At 42.8% G+C, this 11,052-nt stretch overlaps 1 protein-coding gene across 7 annotated transcripts in view; it reads right to left on the reverse strand.

Annotated features, from left to right (window-relative positions):
• Positions 1-5,178: 5,178 nt before the first annotated feature.
• Evi5 (ecotropic viral integration site 5) overlaps positions 5,179-11,052 on the reverse strand; it is a 137,086-nt gene continuing 131,212 nt past the window's right edge. For 5 of the 7 annotated variants that reach the window (XM_029477109.1, XM_029477107.1, XM_029477108.1 and 2 more), the window contains one exon: positions 5,179-8,860. In XM_029477109.1, the coding sequence (XP_029332969.1) occupies positions 8,549-8,860 (312 nt within the window). In that variant the 3' untranslated portion in view covers positions 5,179-8,548. The remainder of the gene's footprint in view (positions 8,861-11,052) is intronic. The other 2 variants (XM_029477110.1, XM_029477113.1) reach the window with 2 other exon arrangements.

An 11,052-nucleotide genomic window follows, 5' to 3' on the forward strand; every position in this document is an offset into this window, starting at 1 on the left:
TAATATTGTCAACCAGGCTGTATTTTAGAGTGTCTGTGAGGTGAGTTTTTCCAGAGAGGATTTGCTGAGGATGAAAAGTCCCACCAATGTAGGCAGCACCAATGTGGGTGTCCCATGTTGATGGAGAGCTAGGGATTGTGGGATTGTGAAGTACTGCCAACACTTGAATTAGCTTTGAAATGTCTTGACATTGTTAAACACAGAGCTATGCATGACCAATTAATTCTACCACTGGGGACACATTGAACTGAAAATGTATGCACTGTTAGAAAGTGTGTATAGTAATTGCACTAACATCATTTAGAGTAGCAAAGGAATGATAACAAACCACCTGTCGATTTATGAATGTGTAAAGAGAAGTCAATATGCCCACACACTGGAATTATTCGGGGAAAGCAGTGGATATGTGTGACAACATAGATGAGCCCAAAGGCCCAGTGCAGTAGCTTGTGAGCTGACTCAGTGGTTAAGAACTCGGGCTGCGCTTGTAGAGTACCCGGTTAATTCCCAGCACTCACACTGGGCAGTTCACAGCCATTAGCAACTCCAGGTTCAAGGGCTCCAGCAATCTCTGGCTTCTGTGTGCACCTGCGTGCTTGTGGTGCACATAAGCTCCAGCAGGTGCACACATGCACATAGAACAGTTGAGACACACAAGCTGACCACTGCTTCACTCCATCTTCATGAAGCATCCAGCAGGAGCAGACAGGAAGCAGCTGAGAGTCTGGAGACATGCTCTGTGTATAAGAGCACTAGCTGCTCTTCCAGGGGACCCTCAACACATCTGCTCATTTGATGTTTTAGAGAAAGGGTCTACCTCTGTTTTAATGGGAATTAAATGTCATTCTTTCTTCCCAGTCTGGCTAGGGTAGGCCCTAAGTGTACCTGGAGGTTGACCACAGAAAGCACCAAGAAGGAATGCCATAGCCAAAGAGCAGAGGTTACACAGAGCCCAGATAACCTCTTCTGGAGGAGATGAGGCTAGGGCACAGTGGTTGGCTGGCTGCCTGCTCCAGTCTGCTATGTAGAGCTGTGGTAGAAGCGGGGGCAGTTGGCACTCCCAGGTGCATCTCAACTGCCACAGTGCCTCTCCACCCGGAGTCTCTCATGTGTACAGAATGTACTTCCTGTAAAACAAATCAGAGAGAAATCTTTCAAGTCAACCAGCATCTTTCCATTCTCCCCTTAATGAAGGTGTCTCTGAAAAAGTAGCGATCCTTGGCAACGTGGGATGAGGGCAGTTGTAGACACAGTAGCAGCTTCTTTGAGGGACTTCTGAGGAAGGCTTTCTAAACCTAACTCCTCTCTCAGTACACAATGGATTAAGATAAAATCCCAACAAAGATCGAACGATGTGATATTAGCATCCACAAACAAAGTATGTCACAGGAGTGAATGAGACAGTGTACATTTGCAACTGGGATACATTCCAGAAGTGGTCCTTCACCCTAAGGTGCTGGGTGCTTTGTTGCTTTTTGAGACACTCTCCTGTAGCCTAGGCTGGCCTGGAACTTGATGTGTAGCAGAGGATGACCTTGAACTTGTGACCCTCCTCCTCCCAAGTGCTGAGCATCCGCATTTGGTTTATGACACGGTGGGAATGTATCTTAGTTAACTTTTCTTTTGCCATGGCAAATCACCAAGACCAAGGCAGCTTATAAAAGAAAACATTTAATTTTTGGACTCATGGTTTTAGGGGGTGACCACCATGGTGGGAAGCATTGCAGCAGGGCAGGTAGGTACCCTGCTGCAGCAGCACCCTAGAGTATTCATCAGAGAGAAGAAAACTACTTGTGAATGGCAAGGGCTTTTAAAACCTCAGAGCCCACCCCCCAGTGACACATCTCCTCCAACAAGGCCACACCTCCTAGTCCTTCCCAAAAGTTCCACCAACTTTGACGCACGCATTCAGATAGAGGAGGCTAAGGGAGTCATTCTCATTCAGACCAGTACAGGATGCGGCCCAGGACTTCATAACACACAAGAACTGTACCAGCTGAGTTACACCCCAGCCTGCTGGCAACCCAGATGCATTTTCTGATGCCCTGTGGACTTAATCTTACAACCACACCTCTGTATCTACTGTGCCATCTGAGTGATAGGAGTCTGGCCTACCTTCATCTCTACAGTGGCCTTAGCACCATTAGATTGTATGGAAACATCACCTGTCAATAAAATGCTGTTGGCCTATTAGGAAATAGGGAGGAAATAGGGAGGTGGGAGTTCTGGCAGAGAGAGAGGTTGCTAGGTTTGAGTCAGGCATTGGGGATTTGCCGCAGACATAGAAGAAGACGGTTCCGTGAGACTGAGGACCAGGTAACTGGCCATGTGACAGAACTTAGAGTGGAATGATGGGAGGATTAAGTTCTGAGCTAGTCAGGGAATGATCCGAGGCTTTTGGCCTAGGCATTTATTCAATAATAATAAAGTCTCAGAGTTGTTACTTCTGGGAACAAAGTGGACAGGTGGAAAAGCCCAGGGTTACAGAAAACACCACACATTATAGACATAGGCCACTGACACTCCAATTCTGGGTTTCCTACTTCACTGAAAGAATTATTTCTATAACTGAATAGAATTAGCATTTCATTTTCCTAGAAACTAAGATTAACCATTCAAGTATTTCTTCATTAATATTCAGAGGCACAGCATGTGTAAATCTTAGAGACAGGTGGAACATTGTTCGCATTTGAATGTATGAACAATCAACACACCTAGCAATTTTTTAAACTAATAATTTGAGTTAAGTATCCCATTAGTTAATTTTGTTGTTGTCAGATGAACTTAAAAGGAAGGAGGGGGGTCACTTTGGCTCAATATTCAAGAAGCCCACAGTAGTGAAGGCAGATGGCTATGGTCAACACCGCCAGCTAGGGACAAAGTGTTCAAACACATGACCCCATGTGTACATTTTCATATCCTAACCATAATGTTCCGCCACTGGTCTCCAAAGGTCACCTCTTAAAGCAAAATGCATTCAACTTTAAAGATCTCTGCAGTGTTTGCTTCTTGCCCTGCCCCCACCCCCAAAACGAGGTTTTCTTACATAGCCTTGGCTGACTTGAGACTTACCACATAAACCAGGCTGGCCTTGAAATTGCAGCCATCCTCCTGCCTCTACTTAAATTACAGGTGTGTGCTACTACTCCTTGTTAGAAGTCCTGTTAGTTCTAACTCCGAACAGGGTTCAAAACCCAAAGTCACTTCTGAGACCTTAAGACAATCTTTCTAGCTGTGAGCTGCTGTTAATAAATGACATACTTCCAACATACTATGCTGGGTATACATTTCCTTTCCAAAACAAAGCAAGAGCAAGGGCTGGGCTGGAGAAATGGCTCAGTGGTTAAGAGCACTGGCTGCTCTTCCAGAGGTCCTGAGTTCAATTCCCAGCAACCACATGGTGGCTCACAACCATCTGTAATGGGATCCAATGCCCTCTTCTGGCTTGTAGGTACATACAGATAGAGCACTCACATACATAAAATAAATAAATAAATAAACAAACAAAGCAAGAGCAAGACTCTGAAGAACAGATACTGAACCTGTATCTGTATGTAGCATCTTGGATTCGTGGTGGCATCATGCAGGTCCTAAGAGCTTAGGGAGAGCCCTCTACCCACAGTCCTCCTGTGCCCTGAAGTACATGTGCCTCTCTCTCAAGTGGGCTGCATTGGCCTATAAAACCAGCGGCACCATGTGAATGATGCCAGGCATGTTTCAAGTCTGAGATGGTACCTGGCCTCCGTGGGCCATAATTTCAGTGGCCTTTAAGAACCTGTGTGACAGAAGCAGGCAACAGATCTCTCTCAGTGGCGATTTTGGAGCAGAGGGGAGGCTGTCCTCACAAACACTATCTAAATATAAGATTAAAAAATGGGTTTATATTATTGTACCCTCATACCTTCCACTGCTGACACCTTGACACGATTCCATTGTCCCAGTGCCAAGTCTCTTTGGCAATTGCAGTCACTTTGCCCATAGTTGCCTTGTCTGCTACTGGGGTCATGCTCCCTCCCTGAGGACTACTTTTGGTTTTGGACAGCCACCCAGATGGATGTGAAACAGTACCTGTTGACATTCACATTTTTCCTCTTTGCCCAACTACTGCAAATTGATCCCAATTTTCCCTGTGCCTTTGAGAAGTATCTATATTCTATTTAACTCTAGTGACTTTCTTCTTATGCTTCTAAGTTCCCAAGCATTTCTCAACCATGGAGTCACTTCTATCCTCTGTACTCCTTGTGAGTTTTTGGATGACATACCCTTTGCATTGCTCCAGGTATAGACCTGACTGGTGAGGGGGTGAAGAAAGAGGCAAAATCAGAAAATCTGGAGGCAGAGGGACCAGGCTCTCTGATGGAGAAACCCCAGCACCTAGGAATCTCGCATGTGTGTTACACAGTTGAATTGAGTCAGAGTTGCTGCATACAGTGAATAAGGTGTGGTTGTTATATACAGATAAAGAAGGCAGGGTCTCTGATACACAGATGGATCAAGAGAACAGGCTTAGCTAATCTGGGTAGAAGCAGTTTCTTCAGGGAAGCCATCTAAGGCCATAAACACCCAGGGAACAAAGCTATGGTGGACATTTTCTCTATACACTATCAACATTGGATTCGGAGGAAGACTTTGCTGCTCCTCTGAGCCTCACACTACAGAGGAAGGAGAAGTTCTCTCTCTTTCTCATGGATCCTTGACAAGTTTGTACCCAGTCAGTAGCACCCATTCCCTAAGAACTTCACTAAATGATTCCTCCTTCCTCCATACCTGGAGATACCCTGCCTCGATTGAAGGCCTGTGTGCTGCTGGCATCTAGTGGGTAGAGGCTGTGGCTACTGCAAACATCCAAACAGTTCCAAGGCAGAGGAGCCTGGAGGATACCTCTGGAAAACGTCTTGTGAGTCTTCATGAGTGCACCCAGTTCTGAACTAACATGCAGTAGCCTCCATGTGATACCTAAGTCACACAGATCTGAATGTATTACTGAATTCACTGATGATGCCTTCGATAACTTAAACTGCATGTAGACTGCTCGGCACTCTGTGCGTGGAGCATGTGGAAGCGACATCCCACTGAGGGACAGAAACCTCAGCAGTACCAATCCTCTCTGTGGCCAAATGTCCGTAATAGGATTCTGGTGCCCCTCACTCTTAAAGTTAATAATCTAAGGACATAAAATCTTGTAAAATGAGAAACTTTAATTATTTAAAGCAAAGGCACAAGTAAACATTTTAGGTTATACAGTGTTACAATGAAGAAAACCCCGCAGTACAGTGAAATACACTTGTGACTTTGCATGTCCGATGCATTACCATGTCAGCTCTTCTCTGGAGGGAAGGGGTATGTAGATCCTCCACAGATGTAAAAGTTGGATGTTAAATAGCATCTACCCTATTGCCAATGAGAAATTTTAATTAATTTCAGAATTAATAAGAAATTAATTAAAAATTGTTTGCTAATCTAGAGCAGCAATAACTTTCAAGCTAAAACTCATTGCTTTAGTAAGTTACTGATTCTACAAATGTTGGCCATCGATGTCTTGGTATTGTGCAATATTCATGCTGGCCGTGAAAAGCTTACCAAAACATAATTGATATCCTTAACTTTTAAAAACTGAATATTACAGTGCATTATGCAAATGGTGTATAAGGAACCAAATGACTTCTTATGATGCCAGGAATAATATGCTTCAAAAGCAGTAGACATTATTTTCAATCAAAGGCACTGCCTGGAAATTCACAAACTGCATTGTGCTCAGGGCTGGAAAAGGCTTTTTCTCTTGTTCTCAACATAAATGGCCAGTTAGCTGGACTATGATGTTTCCATCAACCAGCAAAGGCTGACTGGCCGACAACTGGTCAAGCAAAATAAAAACAAACCAAAACAAAAAATGCAAACAGCAAGAAACCAGAGTAGAAGTTGATAAAACAATCTCTTTGGCCTCGTTCTCCATAAAGAAAATTTATGCATTGATTTTAAAGAAGTCAGACTCTGGGTGTGGCACAGCGGTAGAGAGCTTAGCCACTGTGTAAGGCCCTGGGTTCCATCCCCAGTACTGAAAAAAAAAAGTTTGTTGAACTGCTTTTTGGATCCTAATGTCTGGGCTCTCCTTTAGTGTGTCACCTGGGAAGAAACGAGAGCAGGAAAGTCACTATCCCAACACAGCAAAGTTTTCTGTCCTCTGTCATCCACTCATTTTCTGCCTAGAACATCCTTCAAGTCTTAGGGTGTGAATAGATATCATTTGAAAAACACAAAAATATCAGATGAAGTAAAAATTCATCATTAGACCACAGTCCAACACCTTAAAGTCCTAAACAGATTCTTAATATTAGTTTGAGTGAAATGGAGTCAGATCAGGGCATAGTATCCTATAGGACCCTGATATCCATAAGGATTTTATATTTCTCTCAGGTGCATGTAAATTTAAAAAAAAATATTTTTTTTTTGATATTACCCAGGCTGGCCTTGTACTCAAGCAGTCTTCCTGCCTCAGCTTCCAGAGTAGCTGATGTAGGCATGCCCCCCTGCACCTGACTTGACTCAAAAACCTAAACGCTTCTAGCTTTCCCCTGTACAAATCAATCAAAAGAGCATCAATGAATTAAAATCTAATTACCAAGGTTATTTTACACCTATTTCAAACCAGAAAGAGTATCAGGATGCTCTCTGTCTTTGTTTGTCTTTTGGTGGCTCTGGGATTGGATACGGGGCCATGGGCATTTTAAGTAAGCATTCTAACTTTCGAGTTGTACTGCTAGCTAGCCCCATTCATGTTTCCTGATGTGGAATCGAGATCAAGAACAGGGCTCCAAGTCAATTTCACTTCACTGGGCTACGACAACCTCCTGAACTAAGAGTACAGAGCCACACAGGAGAACCCGCAGGGGCTCGACCCTGGCAGTGCTGTCACTCTCAGAGCAGGACCCACTCTCACCGAGAGACTTGACTCCATGCTCGTGAATGCCCATCTCTACAGAAGAGTCTCTGCAGACATATTTAAATAAGACTTATTGTATTGCCAAAGAGCAGGGAGCTAAAAAGCTTATTTGTGAGGCCCTTTGAAAAGCCCAGAGAGAGATTTTAATTAATACCTCAAATAACTATCTTGCGATCACAGGTAAATTAAATACAAGAATTCAGTGGGTGCTCTGGACACAGAAGCGTGTTTCCAATCCAGTCTGTCAAGCAAGAGAGTAGCTGGCACAGTCTCCTGGGACAGCCCAGCCCACAATGCAGCATAAGGCATCACACAGTCATAGAATGAAAACTACTTTTGCTTCTTCTACTCCATTTCATAAAACATTTTTCTTTATGTATAAAACATTCTGTGTAAGAATGTAATTCCGTAAATGTACTAAATTCTATTTCCCACTATGGCTCTTCTTTTCCTAGGCTGCTAACAAAAGAATGTGGAGGCATCCAGTCAGCACCAGCCTGCCGCCTCTCCACAGGTTGAGTGTCCTTTCTCAATTCACAACTAACAGGCATTCGGCTTTCTAGAGAAAAAGTCTGAATACAAGGAAACAACTAAGAGTAAAAGGTTCTTATGGCTTTACCTGTCGGTTAGAAACTAAAGGATTTAAATACAATACTCACAACATTCTTTTCAGATATATTTGTGTGCATCTTGGACTTTATTCTAGTGCTAAATTATATTAAATAGATTAGCATGAAGTAGCATGTGCTATAACCTCTTTAATCATGGAAAGTATATTAGTTACAGATGGAGTAAAGGGCTTCATCAGTAGTGTTTGGACAGCAATCAGTTATGAATCTGCAAGTTACTAACAGCTGCTAAGCCAGTAGTGTCTGATCTGTATTGAGTTGTCTTCTTTTAACCTGTTATTTACACAAGTTCTGTTGGAATGCTGAAGGCAGTGCTTGTCAATGTTTGCTACTCGTGTAAGAGGTGCTGGGTGGTAGATTTATAAATATGTACAAATAATCCATCTGTAGCTACCCTGCTACTATTCTAACACACAGAAATACAACACACATAAAACCTAGAAACTAAAACAAAAAACTTTCAGGACAGACAATTACTTTGTGTTTAGAAATTATACAAAGAAAAGGTGTTTGTGTGACAGTCTCCAATGGCCACTAACAGAACTGAATTTTAGTGAAGAAACAGACATGTTAAGCACAGGCTAAATCACATCTCTGTTCTGGTCAGATGTCTACAGGCAGCTGACTTGGAAACTAATAAACACAAATGTACAGTTTGTTCAATGAGCATAAAATATTGCACAAGAGCAGTTTTGTTTAAAAAGAATTCAATTTCTCATAGTCCTCAATTTTTAAACAATTCTCACATTTAGACATAGCAGTATTTTCTAAATAGGAAAAATTTATATTCAGTAATACTGTTAGAACCCCATTTACCAATTAGCATACTTCAGTCTACTGTGGCAATGGAAATTCAGTGAGCATTTGGCAAAGACAGTCAGGTAAGACTGTAAACAGACATATGTACAGGACAAGGGATGGCTCCAGCTTTTCTCATGTAACACTGCTGCCCTCAAGACTCCGGCTGTCACAGTGACGGTCACACAGTAGTTGAGTAGGACTCTCTCTGTGGGGGCTGCTTCTGTGGAGCCCCAGGGTCACTCTCCTGAGTTCCCAGCATACCATCTTCTGCTTCGCTCTCACTGCCATCTGCCAAAGCGGGATTCAGAGACATTGGGCCAGATTTTCTGTGCAAAGGAAAACCAATGGCACTTTCCTGTAAGGAACTATCTATAAAATCTTCATCCGATGAGTGGAACAATTCATCGTCTCCTATTAGATGGCTGACAATGTGGATTCCATCAAAAGGAGGTCGGCTGGAGAAGTCCCGCTGGCCTTTTAGGCATCTGAGCTGTGAGAACAAAGTCCAGGTTATCAGATGTACTCAAGCCAAGGCACATGACCACCCCACGAAAAAGCAGGGATTCAGATTCAAGGAAGACAGTGCCTTCATCTTTTTACTTATAGAAATGTTAAGTAATGGGACGTGACTCATTCTAACTGATTCTAACAGTCCTGTTACTAGATTGTATTATTCTCATTTATAGATTAGGAAATAAACTTGAGAGAAACCTAGTGAGATTTCAAAGCTAATAGTTTTAATTTCAACTATAACTTTACTGTGCTAAAGATAATATGAACTCCATACACGCATCACCTGATTTGCACACATCACAGACAGTCTGGCTGCATTATAAATTATACCGTCCTTATCCCTGGGTTATTCTGAGGTAAATCACAGACAGCCTATTAATTCATCTGTAAATATTAGCTGCATTCCTAGGAAGTATGAACTGTCCTCTTCACTATAACACACACCATCTCCGAAGCATGTCACCTTGATTCTGTTATAAATGAGAAAAATGAAGCAGAGATCACCCAATTTCTGAGTCTTGGAACTGGTGAAGTAGGTAAGTTGGTTGGGTGTCTCACTAGCACACACAAATCGATGTTCTGTATATTGTGCCTATTTCCCCTATTTAAAAAAAGTGGAATTAAGAACAGCAAAAAAAAAAAAAAAAGGGTTAATTAGCTGTCACCTATGTTGAGGATTAAAAGATATGCTAAGATACACTTCATGTTCCTACATTCTTCATTCCTATCAACCTCTATCCCTGTTCTCAGTGACAAGCTCCTGGTCACTATCTTTCAAATCTTGAGATAAAGGCAACGTGAAACAGACAGGAAATGTTACAAACACTTTCAAAACTAACGGTTCTGAGAGAAAAGCCATTATAACCTAGCCAGCAGCCTCCCAGCTTTCCTGACAAGACTTCCAGGAAGAAGTGAAGACATTTTTGCAATTCCTTGCCTGCTTGTAACAACTGGAACAGGGATACACGATTCAGTAAGGCGATTATCTGACTCAGGCATTCATTCAGCTACAAAGAAATATCCCTGTCCTACAGCAAGAGAAGAAAATTAAACTGAGAGACAGTGAAACTAAAGTAGCATGTGGTCCCTTGGTACAGCAAGGGACCCTAGACTCAGCACTGCATCTTCAGCGAAACACAGAATGGTGTAAGAAGCTGGGCCCTGAGAGCCAGAGCTTAACTATAACCGCCATGCTCTGATGCAATATCCCTTCGCCATATTGCAACACATGATTTATAGCTCTGAGTGCTGAGTTCAGTCAGTTAATCTCTTCCTTTCTCTTTTCTTCCCCAGATCCTTCTGAGGAAATATTATGGGACACGTGTCTTCCTTCTTCCTGCTGTTACAGGGGAGGGGCAGAAGAACCACAACTTGTCAATTGTTTGGAAAGCTGTGGTTTCCCTTTGCTCTAACCATAATAAACATACTGTAGCCTTTATCAGATGATGCAAGGACAGAAAATTATCTATGGCTTGAATACACAGTTTCTCAGCATCAAGTGATGGCTAAAGTCTCTTTTAGAGCTGCTGATAGAACAAAGCAGAGGAATTTTTTGGTTTTGTGAAGAAACAAAGAAAGGTAGGAGATAATGTTGTAAGACTGAAGCCACACCTTACCTCTGTCTTGGACTAAGGAGTGGGCATGCTGGGTTGTGATGAGGAAGGCCTGTGACTATAAGTGGGCATCTGGGCAGGGAATTTCAGGGTACTGAGCATGAGTTCAAAAGGGTTACATATGGGCAAATCTACTGGAAGTCTGCATCTGTCCTGGGGCTTGGATAGAAGGCCTTCTGCACCATTAAAGGTCTTCATTTCTGTTGTAAACACAATGTTTGTAACTCTCATACCAGACTTTCAGGAGTTAATTGGGGGGAAAAAGACCTCTCCCATGTAATGAACAGAAATCTTAGAATCTGTGTTTTCCTCGTAAGTCTCATGAGCGTCTGAGATATTGAGGGGGTGAGATCTGGAGAGGAGGGAGAGCACGGGTCTACTGTACAATGAGGGAGGACTCTGGTCTACTACACAAGGATGGAGGACACTGGAGGGAGGACACTGTGCAATGAGGGAGGACACTGGTCTACTACACAAGGATGGAGGACACTGGAGGGAGGACACTGTGCAATGAGGGAGGACTCTGGTCTACTACACAAGGATGGAGGACACTGGA

The sequence above is a fragment of the Mus caroli genome, chromosome 5 (genome assembly GCF_900094665.2).
Source record: "Mus caroli chromosome 5, CAROLI_EIJ_v1.1, whole genome shotgun sequence".
NCBI classification, from domain to species: Eukaryota; Metazoa; Chordata; class Mammalia; order Rodentia; family Muridae; genus Mus; species Mus caroli.